Here is a 19,730-nt window from a genome sequence, read left to right as displayed (position 1 = left end):
AATTTTGCGAAATAAAATGGTTTAGGATGAATTGAATATTTGTGTACTGATTTTTCTTTAAAGTTATTTTTCTTAAATTTATTTTAGTTGTTTGCGTAGCAACGCGTACCGGGTTCAGCTAGTATATATATAAACAGAACAGCGAAGGGCGCAAAGGTCAAAATAAAGATTTTCTTCACTCAAAAGCTTTTTTTTATTTCGGTAAAAAATATATTCAAAAACAAAATAAGTTGATTAATTATAATATATAAAGCTAATAAATAATAAGAAGACTGAATGAATAAACTTAAAGTGAATTAATATCAAAAACTACTTTTAGATATGAGTGAGTGTGAATTTTTTTTAATATTTTAGATATTTTGCACTTTTTTTAATTGGAAAGCAGCTTACAAGGCAACTTAAGCAGCTATAAACTCAAAAAAATTGAATTTTGAAATAGAAATTAATGGCAGTACAATATGTAAATTGAAAATATAAAATTAAAATTGTTGATTTATAAAAATCTATGTACGAGTATGTGGATAAATGTATTAAAATAAAATAAAATAAATCAAGTAAGTAAAATTAAGCAATTTTAAATAAAACAAAAAACCACCAAAGGATATTGTATATTAGAAATATTTTTCTAGAACGGTCTATTTTTTTATTTTCTAGCTTAACAACTAAATTAGACAAAATTAGTTTTACCTAAATACTCTTGCATCCTATCTATGTATATATGTATGCATGAGGGAACATGTGTGTGTATGTACCTTTTAGCAATTTTACAGCTACTCCAATACAAACACAAGCAGCTGCAAAATCCTCAACACCAACACAAGTTTGTGTATTTGTATGTGGAGAACCACTAAAGCCCATAAATTAATACAATAACTTTATATGTACACACACATATGTACACTTATACCCAGTGGGCATGTTTGTCGCTAATGAACATAGATATGTACATGTGTGCGTCTGCCTTCAACTCTCAATGCTCGCTTTTCGTTTGCTGTTATCAGCAAACTTTGCCGATCGTCAGCCGCTTAAGTCGCTGCTATGATCGTTTTGGCCCACTGCCGCGAATGTATAAAACTGTGTTACACGCCACGCTCAACATCAGTGAGTTTAGATGAGATCTTGCAATAGGTTAGACATTTTGGCTGCTAGATTCGACTGCTTTCCACTGCTTCGAATCGAAATTGATTTTTGCTTTGATTACTGATCTGCATTGTCGCCTTTATTCAGTGCGTACATAAATACAGTGTGCAGTTACATACACGCTCGTATGTATGTATATGTGTGTAAGAGTGAAAAGAAATTAATATTGATTGCGCTGGTCATTAGTAGCTTCCTTTCGTGAAGCTCAATCAATTAGATTTCAGTTGTGATTTATCTGTTCAAGCGAATTGTAGTTTATTTTTTGCGAAATTCTAATCTGGTAACAATTTTATGAGTAAAGGGAAAGCAACACTTTGGTTTTCTTGTGACTAATTAAAGTTTTGTGAATTTAATAAAATATAGTTTTTGTGTGAAATTGATTGTGAATCGCTGCAAAAATGTGCGAAATCAAAGACAAAAAAGGCGGCACTACACGTGGTAAATACATTTTTTATTTAATTATAAATTATTATATTAATTATTACAAATTAAAAAATAAATTATTTTGAAGTGCAACTATTTTAAGCATAAAAGTGTTTATTTTAATGAGTGAAGAAATGAACTAAATAAAAAAATTAATATTAAATAATTTAAAACGAAATAAACAAAAATATAAAAGAATGAAATGAAATTAAATAGAAACTGAAACAAAATAAGAAAAAATGCAAAAAGTAAAGAAACAAATAAAACAAAGATTAAATAATTTATATAAAATTTACCTTTATTAGGTCAAATTAGAGTTTATAAATTTATTTTAACAAGAAAAGAAAAATGAAATAATTTGAAATGAAAAATAATAATAAAAAATAAAAAAGTTACAAAAAAAGAAATGAAATAAATTAAAATTAAATTTATTTAGTTTAACTGAGATTTTTAAATCTAGTTCCATAAAAAAAAAAATAAATAATGAAATTTAAATTAAATTAATTAAGTTTAACTAGAATTTTAAAATTTAGTTTAATAAAATGTATATTATAAAGAAAAGAAGAAAAATGAAATAAAAATGATTCAATGAAATAAATTGAAATTAAATTAATTACGTTTAATTGAAATTTTTAAATCGAGTTTAATAAAATTTTATATAATAAAAAGGAAAAGAAAAATTTAGTTAAAAATAATTAATTGAAACAAATTAAAATTAAATTAATCAAACTCTAAAAAATGAGTTAAAAAAAGTAAATGAAATAAATTAAAATTAAATTAATTAAGTTTAATTAGAATTGTAAAATTTAGTTTAACAAAATGTATGTAATAAAAAAATGAAATAAAAAGTAATTAAATGAAATAAACTTTTTTTTTTTTTTCGAACTCCATTTATTTCATACAATCTGTCATAACAATAACAATAAGTACTATTTTTACCTACAATTTAAAGAAGAATAGCTTAGAGTAAGAATTCCCAGTGGAATGCGTTACATAATAATGAACATCATATAACATATACATATATTATACAATTTTACAACTTTTGCATTTACGTACTATATATTACGTTTTAAATCTTTGCATTAAATCGTTAAGCTGACATTTTTTTAATCTTGAGGAGTAGCTTATCTTGGAGAGGTTATTTGCTCGGTTATTCGGATGAGTGGCAAGTCGGTTGTTGTATCTCTGGCTGAGGTTGTTTATTTCTTCAAAAACTGTCGTAACTTTTAGGTCACGGTGCAATATCTCGTTTCATACAAACCATGGCGCATTCGCACACATGCGGAGCACCTTAGACTGAAATCTTTGCATGATTTCTAGATTTGATTTTTCAGCTGAGCCCCATAATTCAACTCCATACGTCCATATCGGTTTCAGAATAGATTTGTAGATAAGCACCTTATTGTCTAGTGTAAGTGCTGAATTGTAGCCGATTAACCAGTGTAGTGATCGCAATTTCAGTCCAAGTTGCTTTCGTTTTAAAAATATATGCGATCGCCAAGTAAGACGCCGGTCTAATAGAATACCTAAATATTTGGCATTATCTGTTTGTGGTATTGGAACGCTGTTAAGAGATACGGCAGGACATGAGCAATTTCGAAGAGTGAAAGTTATCTGCGCCGATTTGCTTTCGTTAGCTTTTAAGCGCCATTTTTTCATCCAGCCGGTAACACTGTTAAGGTTTTCTTGTAGGTAATCAGAAGCAATTGAGGGAAGGGTACTCCTGGCCATGACGACAGTATCATCTACATACGTGGCTGTATATGTGTTCTTTGATAGTAGAAGATCTGCCGTGAACAAAGTGTACAAGACGGGGCCTTGTGGTACACCTGCTCTGATTGCGTGAAGGTTAGTGGTCTCGTTTTTTACTGTAACAAGAAAATGTCTATTTTGCAAGTATGATTTTATGAGCATATAACAGTTGTGCGGTAAGCCCTGCTTAAGCTTGTATAGCAGGCCTTCATGCCAGACTTTATCGAAGGCTTGCGTTATATCTAAAAATGCCGCTGTACAGTATTGCCGCCTCTCAAGTGCTTGTCTAGCGAAATCATACACACAATTAACTTGCTCTATGGTGGAGTGATACTTGCGAAAACCAAATTGGTGGGCTGGAATGAGATTTCTTTGCGCAATTATTGGATTTATCCTTTTTAAAAGCAGCTTTTCGAAGAGCTTGGAGGCAACAGGCAATAGACTTATTGGCCTGTAATTGGATACCACGCTCGGGGTCTTCCCTGGCTTTTGTATAAGGATGATTTCAGCAACTTTCCACTGAGTTGGGAAATACTCTTGTTTGATCATCGCGTTAAATATAATGGTGAGGAATTTGTATCCACATTTGGGCAGTTCTTTTAAAACCTTACTAGTTATTAGATCGTAACCTGGCGCCTTTTTGGTTTTAAGAGTTTTGGTTCCTGCGTATTTAACTTATATTATTTCCAGGTAAATCGTACAGAAATAAACTAAAATTAAATTAATTAAAGCTGAAGAAAAAGAGATAGAAAAAAATAATTAAAATTAAATTAATTAAGTTTAACTAGAATTTTAGAAGTGAATAAAATTTATATAATAAAACAGAAAAGAAAAAAATTAAATAAAATGAAAGAAAACTAAATTAATTAAAACATAAAAGAAATAGAAAAAAAAAAATAAATTAAATGATATAAAATAAAATTAATTAGCTTTAACTGGAATTTTTAAATTTATATTTAAAAAAAATTATATAATAAAAAAAAAAAAAAGAAAAGAAAAAAAATTATTAAAACTAAAAAAAAGAAATAGAAAAAATATAAATTAAAATTAAATTAATTAGGTTTAACTTGAATTTTAAAATTTATATAATAAAAAAGAAATGAAAAAGTTAAATAAAAAATATATTAATTAAATGAAATGAACTAAAATTAATGAATTAAATTCAAATTAAATAAATTAAGTTTAACTAGAACTTTAAAATTTAATAAAAAAGAAAAGAAAAAAGTAAATAAAAAAAGAAATGAAATAAATTAAAATTAAGTTAATTAGGGTTGACTAGAATTTAAAAATTCTGTTTATTAAAATTTATGTAATAAAAAAGAAAAGAAAAAATTTAAATAACAAGTAATCAAATGAAATAAATTAAAATTAAATTAATTAGGTTTAACTAGAACTTTTAAATTCAATTTAATAAAATGAAAAGAAAAGAAATAATAAAAAATAAAAGAAAAAATTAAATAAAAAAAATTACAATAAACTAGATAAATTTACCTTAAATGAATTGGGTGTAATTAGAATTTTAAAATTTAATTTATTGAAATAGAAAAAAAAATAAAGAGGTGTATAAAAATAAAAATTATATACTTATGTATATATTAAAATAAATAAAGGATTGTTATTAAGTTCAACTAGAATTTCTAAATTTATTTAAATTAAATGCAAATCAAGTAAAATCGAGATTAAATGAAATAAACCGAAATAAAGTTCGATAGAATAAAATAAGATTTATTACAAAATAAATTTTACATACAGACCATGATTCAATAATAAAAGGTTTGCTCTGTAAGCAGCTTTCTCATTCCCTCTTGACAAATCAGCTCCCTTAGCCAGACACTGAGTTGCTAACTCTAGAAATTTTTAACAAAAGTGGAAGAAAAATAAAATTTGTAGGAAAAATATTTCGTTTTCAAAAGGGCGTGTAAGCACTTGCTCTGTCTATAACCAAAACTAAATGGAAAATACCCTGAACAGTTTGAATCAGGATATCATAGATCATCGTTTTGGGGCAATAAACGTGGAAGCTGGACGTATTGATAATAATTAATCACAGCCTCCGGATGGCAGATGGTTTTTTATAAGGATTTTTTTATGGCAGAAATACACAACATTTCCTATCATTTCTTGTTTCATGTCCGGGGTAGTTTGTCAAGTAGTTAGGAATGCAAGAATAATCGCGACTTAGGGGTCAAAACTACAATCTTACGGGGGTGTAGCATAGTTAAGTAAGGGGTGGGTATGCTCACAGCTTCTTTTTAGTCAACTAAATTTATGATGACTTCGCTTCTCCTCTGAAAGGCTTTCATTACGGTCATAATGCTTAGGTAATAAGTAGCGTCATATCGGCGAAATTTCCCAGATTCGTGATCAGTTTTCAATTTAAAAAATAATTTTTAATTAATTAACAAAATATCAATCTGTGTTTAACTTAATAACATTTTTTTATATCATTCCTGGCCATTCCCGTTTGTACCATTTATAATTTACGTACAAACAAAACATTTTTTCCTACAATTTTTACCAAAAAGGTATTTAATTTTTCCACTTTCTTCGCCCTTCTTAAATACAACCTTTTGTAAGTGAGTGTCAGAATTCTAATGTCACAAGTGAGCAAACCTTTAATAATTGAATCATGTATACAGACGATCTCCTGCTGATAGAGTTGAGTAAATCGAGTAACAAAGAAATAGATACTTGCGTGTTTTACGAAGATGAAGAGTGAAATAAACATTTTTTTTTTATTCGAAGTATTCGCAAATTATGATATTGTTATTAGAATACGTACGGGAATTGTATCGCTATCTAAATTCCCACTAATAATTGAGAGATTAGTTGCTCCCACGTTGCACAAAATACATACATGTATGTTTCTGCTGATCTTAATCAGCATCCCTTAGTTTTTGCAAGCACCAATACACGTGATTTTCACGCGATTTCGTGCAACGCATCAACATTTAATATTGGAGCCTAAGTCAAAGCATTTCTTATGTAATCATAATCAAAATCGCAACTTTCAATAGATCTTTTGCTGGTACGAGTATTTGTTTTGACGCGCTTTTTGTTTTTCTATGATTCGTATAAGACTTAGAAGTTCAAAAAGTTATCAATGAAAAAAATAGCGAAATATCATAAAAAGGTAAACCGAAAAAAACTGGTGAAATCAGCTTCTGAACCTGGAAATGATGTATCATTAAAAAATCTGAACTTTCGCAAAATATTTAATAATTCAAAAAAAATTTTTTCCAGTTCTTTAATTGAAATAAATTATTTTTTAATTACATTTATATCAGTTCGATCCATAATTTTTCAACTTTCAATTAAAGCAACAATGCAATAAACTGTCACGAGAGTCTACTGCGTATACAAATTTCTTTTTAAGTACAGTGAAGTCTCGATAAACGAACGTTGATAAAACGAAAAACTCAACATAACAAAATGTTTGCTAAGGCCGTTGAAACACCCCGTTGTTGCAAAATATTTTATACAAAAATTATCCATAGATATAACGAAGAAATTTCGATCACAAAATACAGTGGTTGTTTTTCTTTATTATTTGATCTAGAAAAAAAAATAAATGATAATACTCTTGCGCCCAAACGTGTAGGCATAAAAAGTGTACTTTAATTATTTTTTTTCAAAAATTTCTCATGTTTCGTTGTATCGGGTTTTGATATTCTATAAATATAACGGAACTATAGATATAATGAAGCATTTGCCCCACCTATTCGACTTTTACTATAGTATGTACAAGCACGTGCAAAAGCAACAAACAGGTGTTTTGGATTTGTTTAAGAGAAACATTGTAATTTTTTTAATTGCGTTATGTTACGGACGTTTAATTTGCATTGGGGAGCGTGCGAAATGTAATTAAAAACTTTTCAAATGAATTGCTTTCTTCAAAGAGTTTACGGAGTAGACAGAGTTTTGTTAAAATGCTGAGAATAAATTACTGAGAAAAATTACGCTTTACTTTTCTAAGAAAACATGATTTATTGAAATATTGGAAGATACTAGTTTTTTTTATGAAAATGTAGTATTAAGTAGATGTCTGTGCACTTTTGATAAAATAACTTAAGGCGACTTAGCACTTTTTTTCTGACCGACACTAAATTGCTTGCTTTTCTCCAAATATTTAACCCATTAATCATTTATAGCCTCATGGCGGCGAGGAGCTGGTAAGGTGCATGCATCAGCTCCTATGCAGAATATGGTCGGATGAAAGCATGCCTGCCGATTGGAATTTAAGTGTGCTCTGCCCAATCCATAAGAAGGGCGATCCTGCAATTTGTGCCAATTACCGCGGGATTAGTCTTCTAAATATCGCCTATAAGGTTCTAGCGAGCGTATTGTGTGAAAGGCTGAAGCCCACCGTCAACCAACTGATTGGACCTTATCAGTGTGGCTTCAGACCTGGAAAGTCTACCATCGACCAAATATTCACAATACGCCAAATCTTGGAAAAGACCCATGAAAGAAGAATCGACACACACCATCTTTTCGTCGACTTCAAAGCTGCATTCGACAGTACGGAAAGGAGTTACCTGTATGCCGCTATGTCTGAATTTGGTATCCCCACAAAACTAATACGGCTATGTAAGATGACGTTGCTCAACACCAGCAGCGCCGTCAGAATTGGGAAGGACCTCTCCGAGCCGTTTGATACCAAACGAGGTTTCAGACAGGGTGACTCGCTGTCGTGTGACTTCTTTAACCTGATGTTGGAGAGCATCGTACGAGCCGCAGAACTTAATCGCTCAGGCACAATTTTTTATAAGAGCGTACAATTGTTGGCGTATGCCGATGATATTGACATCATCGGCCTTAACAACCGCGCTGTTAGTTCTGCCTTCTCCAAACTGGATAAAGAGGCAAAGCGAATGGGTTTGGTGGTGAACGAGGACAAAACGAAGTACCTCCTGTCTTCAAACAAACAGTCGGCGCACTCGCGTATCGGCACCCACGTCACTGTAGACAGTTATAATTTTGAGGTTGTAAAAGACTTCGTGTATTTAGGAACCAGCATTAACACCGATAATAATGTCAGCCTTGAAATCCAACGTAGAATCTCTCTTGCCAACAAGTGCTACTTTGGACTAAGTAGGCAATTGAGCAGTAAAGTCCTCTCTCGACGAACAAAACTAACACTCTACAAGACTCTCATCATGCCCGTCCTAACGTATGGCGCAGAAGCTTGGACGATGACAACATCCGATGAAGCGACGCTTGGAGTGTTCGAGAGAAAGATTCTGCGTAAGATTTTTGGACCTTTGCACGTTGGCAACGGCGAATATCGCAGACGATGGAACGATGAGCTGTATGAGCTTTACGACGACATAGACATAGCGCAGCGAATAAAGATCCAGCGGCTACGTTGGCTGGGTCATGTCGTCCGAATGGATACAAACGCTCCGGCTTTGAAAGTATTCGATGCGGTACCAGCTGGTGGTAGCAGAGGAAGAGGAAGGCCTCCTCTGCGTTGGAAAGATCAGGTGGAGAAGGACTTGGCTTCACTTGGTGTGTCCAATTGGCTCCGGTTAGCACGAGAAAGAAACGACTGGCGCGCTTTGTTAATCTCGGCCAAAATCGCGTAAGCGGTTATCGCGCCAATTAAGAAAGAGAAAAATCATTTATAGCCTACGTTTCTACGTTTCTTAAAAATTAGACCCAATTGGCTCCTAAAAATATAAGTTATGGGGTTAAAATGATCGCCATGAAATTCTACTATATTAGTACATTGACACTGATGTTTTTATCAGAAATTTATAACACTTTTTACAACGTAATATTAAGAATTATAAGACCATGATTTAGAAACTTTATCCCATTTCAAACAACTGGATTGGCTCTCCGCAATTCGATATGAGTATCAAAGTATCGTTTTTGCTTTCGGTAACAAATGCGGCCGCTGCAGCCGAATGGGTTGGTGCGTGACTACTATTTGGAATTCACAGAGAGAACGTAGGTTCAAATCTCGGTGAAGCACCAAAACTAAAGAAAAACATTTTTCTAATAGCGGTCGCCTCTCGGCAGGCAATGGCAAATCTCCGAGTGTATTTCTGCCATGAAAAAGCTCCTCATAAAAATATCTGCCGTTCGGAGTCGGCTTGAAACTGTAGCTCCCACCATTTGTGGAACAATATCAAGACGCACACCACAAATAGGAGAAGGAGCTCAGCCAAACACCAAAAAAGTGTGTACGCGCCAATTATATATATACAGGGTTTGATTGAAAAGTAATGAGCCTTCCCGCGCGGAGCGTTTGCCAAGCAACCAACCTAATCGGCTGGTGGGGGAAAATGTTCGTTGGACCTTCCCTTTTCACTAGAAACCGGTCCCAATTGATTGGCAACAGCGGTGCAGTCAACATCGTTCCGCGCGGAAAAGCTGTTTTAAAAGTGTGTTAGGATTTTGCAGTGGCGAAAATGTAGCGATCGTTGGAGCAACCTTACTCGATCAAATTTTGCGTAAAGCTAAACAAAACGAGTACCGAAACCATAGTAAAACGGTGGCACAAGTCGTTCAAGTAAGGCCGGGAGGACGTCGAAGACAATCATCACGACAATGCGCCGGCGCACACCGCCTTCCTCTGCGCCTCTGCATTGGCCAAGATGGGGGTTCCGGTGCTTCCCCACCCTCCCTACAGCCCAGAGCTGTCCCCTCCGGACTTCTTCTTGTTCCCGCGCCTGAAAAGAAAGCTGAGGGGAGGCGTTTTGACTCCATCGAGGCAATCCAAAAAACTGTGACAGCTGAATTGAACGCGATTCCCGCGGATGAGTTTAAAAAATGTTTCCTGCAGTGGAAGGACGCTCCTATTTTGAAGAATATTAGTTGTATGAGCCAAAAGGTTTAATAAAACTGCTTAAAAAAAAATTAGGCTCATTACTTTTCAATCAAACCCTGTATATACCTTCTACTCAAATATGAACGAGACGGTATCAATAAAACGGTCCGCGGATGACATATGGCAAAAATAAATTTTTTGGTAGGACTGTTATAAGCTTACATGGCAAATTTCAGTGTGATATGTCACATAGTTTGTTTTCTGTGCTACTGTAAACAAGTCAAGCTCAAGTGTGTTCTTCGAATTCTCTTGACTTACCATAACTCTGGTAATTCCATATGATTTGACGCATATCTTAGCCTTTTTCTATTAATTGAACAGTTTTCCGCACTAAAATCGTGCAAAATCACACAATAAAATTTCACACTTTTAAACGACTTATTACTTTTATTTATTTCACACATCTTTTGGCAACCACATAGCGCTTTCGCAACACTGCTTAAAATATGAAAACGAGATTGCTCATATCGAAATAACGGTCTCGTCGGGAGTCAGATATCGAATTGAAGTATCGAGTCGACGAATGTCGACTATCGAATTACGGAAAGCCACCCCTGAGAGGCATAACTTCGTTCTATAAAGGAGTTTACTCTTCCTTTGTCGATCTTACCATAGAAGGCGCCTTGTTTCAAGTTAAGATCCACAAATCCACAACATTTGGACTTCGACCAATCTCTTTGGCAGTTTGGTGGTTGGAAAGTCCCTCTGAGGTCAAGATATCGATTTGTCTTTTTCACGACCTGTTCAACCTTTCTGATTTTCCATTTTACTATTAGAATTGAGATGCTTTCGACCAAACACATGGAAAGCTTGAAGAACTATTCTTTTAATGCGCAACTAATGTAGGCTAACACACAGTATTACAACTGCTGAAGTTTCACTGCTGCGAAATACCGTTAGATGGAATAATATTTTGATGCATGCAAAGTGATTCGAGCAAAGTGTAGTCTTCACTGGAATTATCAGAACCCTTTGTGTTACTAGTTCAAATACGGTTGCTTTAATAACCATTTTTTCCAAAGAAATTATTGCCTCTAATCAACTAACTCTAACTCCAATAGGATTTGGCAAGCAGCAGTGAACTTATTGTCTTCATTTTTGAATAACTAATTGTCAAAAATATTTATCCACAATGTGATCTTAGGGTGGACTTGGTTGACCCTATAGACCGCGCATAGACCAGAAATTGAAATGTAATCTTAAATTGCATTTGAATTATCCTGTTGGCAAACATTATACAGGTGCTTTATTATTATCAATATCGCAGCTATTGATTTTATTGCTGGAAGAAACATTTATATAGCATCTATACCTATACCTATGAAATGACATTTCAGCTATTATTTTTAAACCTTCCCAAATGTCTTGTTTTTTTTCATCTGTCATCTGTTTCTTACAACAATGCATTTTTGTCGCTATTAAAAATGTCGAATTTCGTGCCTTCAAACTACGATTTGCCGGCATCGTTGATTTTCTGTTATCAATTGGAGAAAAACGCTTCTCAAGCTTATCAAATGCTTATAGAAGCTTCTGGTGGACATGCTCTAAGTAGAGCACAGTGCTTCAGGTGGTTTGAAAAATTCCGAAGTGGTGATTTTAGCGTGGAAAACGAGGACCGTGGCCGGCCACGGAAAAAGTTTGAGGTCGCCGAATTGCAAGCATTGTTGGATGAAGATGATGGTCAAACGCAAGATATGATGGCAGTGCAGTTGGGAGTGACCCAAAAAACCATTTCCAAACGTTTGAAAGACATGGGCATGATTTTAAAAGTCGGAAGATGGGTGCCGCATGAACTGACAATGTGACAATGCACCGCCACATCGAACAAGAGTGACCCGGGAATTGGTAGAGATGTACGATTGGGAACCGGCTTACTCACCAGACTTGGCGCCTTCCGATTATCATTTGTTTGCTTTGATGGGCCACGCACTTTCCGAGCAGCGCTTCAAATCTCACGAAGAAGCCAAAAAATGGCTCGATGATTGGTTTGCGGCCAAAGACGGCCAATTTTTTTGGCGTGGTATCCACAAATAGCTGTTGGTCTTGCAGGTGAGAAGTGCTTGTTCGAAATATATAGCACAGAAATAGTAAATAGTCATGTGCAACTCAGAATTAAATAATTAATGTTTTAAAAGTGTCACATTGTCAATCGAGTCATACAAATTTAGATAATTGGTAATCATCTTAAAGCAAAACACATTTAATTATAGAACTTCAGCGTAAGTGCATTACGAATATACTGACATATGTACATACATATGTATATACGCATAGCAAGAAAATATGTTCAAAGAGTACTGTGTCAGCGAATTTTTTCAAGAATGGCTCATATATCTTTCAAACATATTTACACTACAATCAGAATCACTCAATCAAGTGTATGTGGGTATGCTTGTATGTTCGTGCAAGCATTTGTAAGAGCATCTGCAATGAATGCAAAAGTAATGAAGTTGTAATCTCATGCATATTTGGATGCAGATACCACAGCTTGTCATTTTCATATAAATATGTATTGAGAGAGAATATACCCACCTACATGTATGTATCATATGTACGTACATACGTGTTGTGATTCATCACTGTTTACAATCAAATCTGAATGAGATTGTAGGCCAAATCTACATACAGATATACATATGTACGTGCGTATTCTTCTGCTTAGATATACCTGCCTACTATTCGGGTTAATGAATAGTATCCATATGATGAGTAAGTATGTACATACCTATGTATGTATGCTTCTATGTTTAGCGTTATGAGTTGTAATTCGAAGCTTTTCGTTACGCTGTCTCATTTTTAAGTAAATTTGGCTCCAGTTACGGCCAGGCTTCGATAAACCTAGTCAATTTATTGGTGTTATGAACGCGTGATTTCCTCATAAAGAAATTAAATTCCAGCACTTCGAAATTCCACGTTAACACTTGATAAACAATATGAAATAATGCGATTTGATGGTCAGCCGTATGACGCATTAAACTTTAAATTGTGAGTACACGCTTATATTCAATTTTCTTTTAATGACAAATACTAAAGAAATATTTTTTGTAAAATGGCTGTTAAGCGTTTATGTGATTAAATATTTGTTTAGTATCTACTTATATGTAATGGATGTGTAGGAAAATAGACATATACACATACATATTTATTATATTATATAATCAACTACGCTGCGATAAATAACTACGGCTCAGGGTCTTATTGAGTAGTTTTGACAGATGTGTTTCTGAATAATTTGTTTAATTTTTAATAGATTTTTAATTTTTTTATTAATATATATATTTTTTTTCAATTTGTTTTATTTTTAACAACTTTTTTAAATTTATTTTTGATAATTTTTTTTATTATATTTTTTTAACAATTTGTTTTATTTTTAATAATTTATTTTTTTTATTATATTGTTTTTAGCAACTTGTTTTATTAAAAAAAAATTTATTCTATTTTTTTATTCTAATTTTATTTATTTTATTTTTTTTTAACAATTTGTTTTATTTTTAATAACTTTTTAATTTTTTTTTTATTAAATTTTTTTTACAATTTGTTTTGTTTTTAATAATTTTTTATGAAAATATAAATCCAAGTTTCAAAATTTGTGCGAATAAAAAAAATCAACAAATTTTCATCAAAACTTCACACTTTTTAACCAGAATTTTAAGAAAAATTTCGTGTCTGTATACAACTACAATGGGAATTTCAGTATAACAAAGTGCTAGTTTCAAGTGACTATAAAATACTGTTTATTTTTGATTTTTTTTTCGACGGTCTTATACATTTTCTCCATCTAACGATAATGGATGAATTAAATTTTAAAATACAAAAAATGTGAAATGATTAATCAATTTTTCTATTAGGACTATCGAAAAGTGACGAGTAGTGACGAGTTTGTGGGGAATTTCATTATCTTCAATTTGTTACAATTCATATTAACATTGTTCAATTGGTTCGTAGATATGGATATACAATTATGTTTATATATAAGTACATCTATGGACAGAGAAATAGCGCACTTCCCCACAATAACATAGGTATTATGATGATTATTTTTACTGAATGACCTAGTAAAACAGTTCGTTTTGCACAAATATATTCTTTTATTTTAGGAAAATCAAAAAAAAAAAACAGTAAATAAATAACAACTCGATATGTGCAATTAGAAGAAGTTCGAAAAATCGGAATTTATCACATTTTGGACTGGACACTGAAATTGTGCACTTTTATTGATCTGAAAGAAAAACGGAAATTAGTTATCTCAAATTGGTTAAATTTGTTTATTAATCTCTTACCTGTAGAGTATTTTGTGCAGTATCCATTATTTTTTACACACCGGCGTGGCATACTTTGTATTAAGGTAGTCTGGTCAAATAAATACTCATATTTTTATAGATATTTTTTAGGATTTTTGTTTTTAAGAAAATAAAATGCGATCGTTCTTATTTATAGTATATTATTATTGACATCAAATAGTATACAAAAACAATTTTTTTCGATATAATTTTTTGTAGTAGTGTGGCACCAAAGTAAGCGTTTTACAAAAAAAAACTCGTGGCTTGTCAACACGATTTTGGCTCTTCAGAAATTATGAAACAAACAAGTTAAACTGATTATTATTTTGAAGGCTTGACATTCTGGCAGGTGCTACAATGGGAAAACTTTCCGTACTACAGTCTGATTTCTACCCGAAAAACATACCTTTTTTCAAAAGTCCGCTCCCCACAATGGGGTTCAGGTCAGCGCATTGTACTGGACAATTAAGAACTGCTGTTTTGTCTTTTGAAAGCCAAATTCTCACCACTTTTGCTGTATACTTGGGATCGTATTATGCATGAATAACTCCTTTCGTGGCATGGATGCGAAGGAATATGTCTGCATTGTATTTTTGAGAATATCAATATAAGCAAACTTACCTGTATTGCCCTTTATACTCACTGTTGGTCCAACTCTATTCCAAGAAAAATATCCTTAAACTTTCAAGTTACCCGCATCGTTCTTTAAGGTTTTTATTGTATACCGAGGATTGAACTCTAAGCTTTTTTCACGGCGATTCAAAGTCATTCCATCAGGATCAATCATGTTAATTTTAACTTCGTCTATAAAACGTATTCTTTTGCAGACTTTTACGTCTTTGCTTCTATGGGCATTTGCGAATGACAAGCGCGCCTTGATATTTTTTTTCGACAGTAGTGGTTTGTTTTTGTTGGCACGCCCATTTGATTTTATTTTGATTAAGGCGTCTTTGTACAAGTCTGCTCGATATATTCAGGCTATATTCCTCATTTATTTCGAGAAGACTTAAAAGGGTTACGCTTACTTTTCTTAACGATAGTAGGATATATATAAATTGTTGTCCTGCGCGTCCTTCGAAATTTCTTCCTTTTAACTACCTTTTGTCTGTACTAATTTTATGACATTGTATATCATTAGCATATAAATCAGGGGGTCAATTAAAAAGTTTTAATTTTCGTTTTCACAGGCACTCATTCACTCTGCCTTTTCCCAAACGATTATTTTGCGTTTCTCGTTTGTGCGATGATAAAAGTGTTCCGTTTCCACTGTAGCTATGAAACGTTTGCAAGTGTGATGGTCAAATTTCAAATGACATTTGCTTTGAAGCTTGAATAAATTCAAAGAAAATATGTCGCAAATAATTATTTTGCTTGATTTGGAGCAAAGAGTTCGCGATGAGGAAAGGTAAGATAACGCGTTTTATTAAATTAAGTCCTATTTTGAAAATAATTTAATATTTATAGAAATTTTTTGATAGTACTGAGAGACTCACTTCGCGATAGACAAAATCCTATATGCATTCCTCTACAAATATTTCAAGTCGTGATATTTTGAATATGACAAAAAAGCAACTTTTGGGAGAAGTGGAAGATGTTTTAACAATGTCATTCAATTATAAAATTAATTCATATTCATTTATTTTTTTTTTCCATTCGTTTTTAACAAAAACGTTTTTTCAAAAGCTAATATACAATATAAGTTAACACCCCTTTAATAAACTACCAACAACATGCCGACACACCCACAAACAACTTTCCTCCCGTTAAAGCTGCTACACATCCCGAAAAACTGTTCGGAAAAAGATAGGCTTTGATAGGGATTTTGTAACTATAAAAATCTGAAAAACTGTTTTTGAAAATGTCATAAAAGACATCTATGACACTTTTTCAAATAATTACAGAAAAAACATTTAAATTCAATTTACGTAATGAACAAAAAGCTAGAATAAAATATGAATTAAAAAATCTAAAAAGAGAGTTTAACTAACGACTTAAAAATCAAATCGCAAACACAAGGAGATCAAGGATTCGACTTGATATTGACTTTTATAAAAGTAGAGTTCATTCTACAACAATAACCATACCTAGTGTAAAACTTTGAGCAAGTTAAAAAAACATCTCAAATATTCTTTAAATTCTTCAATTTTTGACACACATTTTTTAAAAACTTTTAGAATATATTAGCCCTTGTTTTTGAAAGCGGTATAAGTCATATTTTCCTTGTTTCGAGATATTTAGAGTTTGCGTTTAAAAGGATTAAAAAATATTTTTGTATTATGGAATATGATTTTCGACAGTAAAGTAGTGCCAACAAACAAGTATTTATTATGATTGTGAAATTTGTAACCATTTTTAAAAGGAAATGTGGGTTTGAAATCACTTATGCCACTTTCAAAATTAACTGCATGACTTTATAAATGACTTGTACCATCAAGGAAACATTTTTATTAGTAATTAACATTTTATTCAAACTCATTTCATTGTAACTAAGTAAATATTTATTAGTATTTAGGGAAATAAAATGTTTGTGAAAAATTGGTGGGATATAGGGTAGTGTAAATCCATCATATCTTTACGTTTTTCTTCTGTTATTGGTGTAATGGTTATGTATAATGGAAGCAAATCAATATTTTCGTATATTCTACTTTGAATTCGGAATTGTCATCCAAGGAGGTTTTATAAAACATCTCATATGGAGGATTTATTAGAAATCTGATCCATTGTATTTTTAGCGAAGACACAGCTTCTCCATTGGTGTTTTTCTTTCTATTATTCGTTGATTCTTTTAGTTGTTTTGTTGAAATGAAATCTTTCTGTGCTATTATATTACTAATAAAGGGGTTTTCTTTTTACATACTTCTATTAATGTATAAAATAGCTCAGGTATGTATAAATAAGTTGATTGTTTGATTTTAGTTTCTATCAAACCAAAATCGCGAACATTTGGCAAAAAAGAATGGCCGGATACCATAAATTTATGATCAACTGTTTCAACATTATTATCAGACGACTGAAGAATTTTTAACCAAATTATAGCTATGTTAATGTTACGATTTCGTCCTGAGCAGACATCACCTTAAGCTATGGCATGCTTTTGAGTGGAAATGCCCCGAATGTGCTTTCAGATGCAGAACTTCCTGTGATCCTCTTGAGGCGATTGTTTCATCCCATGCATAGATTTTAGCACTTCCATTATGGAAATTATAAAACCCTAAATTGTATACATACATGTTGCGCTTATAATAAACTACCGAAACAGAAAGTTTTGGAGAAGAAAGTGCTTTCTGTAGATGAAATGTGAATCCGCAATATTCACTCGGGCTATCTTTTGCTTTTTGTATGTCATCTGTTAAACTTTTTCTAGCCTGTTCGGCACTGCTAAGATGAGAATCATGAATTTCGATAAGATGCAACTTCTCGTCTTCATTACTGGATGCTTCAATTTTTTTAGTTTTAGCGAATCACAATTTTGGCACTTGTCATTACGAGGAGTATGAAAATCTAAGTTGAACTCCGTATTGAATATTTTCCTGTAAGTCCACTCCTTCACACGAAATGTATTACTTTCATCACATTTTTCACATCAGCATACATTTTTCGCATATCTAAGTTAGATACTTTCGACCTGAAGTGTGATGTGATCTCGTGTAATGGCTTCCACATGCTGGAAAGCTCAGAATATTTTCTCGTACTACTTTAATTTTTTCTTCATTTGTTTTTCTAGATGAACCAGCCATTTTGCCACGACCATCCGTTCCAGGTGTTTTGGCATTTAAGACACGGCTTAATCTTCCGTTAGATATTTTGAAAGTATCCAAAAAAAAGTTTTGCAAACAAAAACTTCTGAATTCAGTACATTTAGATGAAACTTAAACATATATTTTCTCATATATATGTATATATATAATTGGCGCATACACCCTTTTCTGGGTGTTTAGCCGAGCTCCTCCTTCCATTTTATAGTGTGCGTCTTGATATCGTTCCACAAATGGAGGGACCTACAGTTTCAAGCCGACTCCGAACGGCAGATATTTTTATGAGGAGCTTTTTCATGCTAGAAATACACTCGGAGCTTTGCCATTGCCTGCCGCGGGGCGACCGCTATTAGAAAAATGTTTTTCTTAATTTAGTGTTTCACCGAGACTCAAGCCTACGTTCTTTCTGTGAATTTCGAATGGTGGTCACACACCAACCCATTCGGCTACGGCGGCCGCCGTATATCTCATATATACTTCGTAATTTCTGGATCGTCTTTGTTTTATTGATTGTTTTCGAACTAAACCATACAGAAACAAATTCTGTGTTTGGAAACTTGCCAATTTCCAAAAAGAATAAAAGTTAGCTTTCCTGTCTTCATATCCGATTCCATTTATAAATTTTTTGGAACAAAGGCAATCTTTATTTTCGAAAAGTTTACCACTCACATGCTTAGACTCTTTTGTTTCATATTCCTCTCCACTATTTCTCTTAATTTTTCTTATATTTTGTGCATAATTACTTTTAAAGTATAAACTGATTCATCTGAAGACGATATTAGTCTTATTCGTATCCATTTCTTGGGAGCATTACTTATACTTCTTCGGCGTATAATGTCTACTATTTACTATACTTATACCACTATCAAAAAAAAAGAAGAGTAACCGTATTTTGTTTACCAACCAAAAAATAAACATATCTTATCGAGTTTATTTTCATGGCATTATGTTATTTTATAGGGATTTGTTATAAAATAGCTGTTAAACTAGATTTTTAAAATTTTTGACTTATACCACTGTCAAAATCAAGGGCTCATATAGAGTTTTATAGCCTCCTTCTCCATTTTTTTAAACAAAAACTATCAGTGAAAAGAAATTTTTCATATAAAAATATTTTGACGTTTCTTTTCATTTTTTCACACAACGTGAATCGAAAGTGTAATGAAAACGGGAAAAGACTTTTGTTTTTCACGTTTAGGCAGCACGAGAATCGGACCCCCAGCTCATTATTTCTGCAATTTTTGTTTGGTTTGTAGCTTTTTCGTAAAAGTCTAAATAATGTTTTCCTTTTCAAGTTCAAAATGTGTGAATCAGGGTTATTAATTAATTAATTTGTTGTGCCAAAAGTAAAGCAGTAGTCATATTGAAGACTAAATTCTAGATTCTAATTCTAAGGCTTTCTCAATATATTTATTGTATGTATTATGATTTTACTTTCACCACTTAATAGACAAATTATTAAAATCTTTATAGTAGGCTATTTCATAAATAAATGTATATATAAACACAACAACAAAATGTATACATATATTTACACTC

General features: G+C 32.4%; 1 protein-coding gene across 1 annotated transcript in view; it reads left to right on the top strand.

The window, feature by feature from the left end:
* Positions 1–1,422: 1,422 nt before the first annotated feature.
* The window catches only part of LOC129239192 (synaptic vesicle glycoprotein 2B-like), a 42,028-nt gene continuing 23,720 nt past the window's right edge, over positions 1,423–19,730 (top strand). The window contains exon 1 of the mRNA XM_054874530.1: positions 1,423–1,578. Within this exon, the coding sequence (XP_054730505.1) occupies positions 1,539–1,578 (40 nt within the window). The 5' untranslated portion in view covers positions 1,423–1,538. The remainder of the gene's footprint in view (positions 1,579–19,730) is intronic.

Source organism: Anastrepha obliqua, chromosome 2 (genome assembly GCF_027943255.1).
Source record: "Anastrepha obliqua isolate idAnaObli1 chromosome 2, idAnaObli1_1.0, whole genome shotgun sequence".
Lineage (NCBI taxonomy): Eukaryota > Metazoa > Arthropoda > Insecta > Diptera > Tephritidae > Anastrepha > Anastrepha obliqua.
Note: the sequence above shows the minus strand (reverse complement) of the source record. Positions and strands in the feature narration are given on the sequence as shown.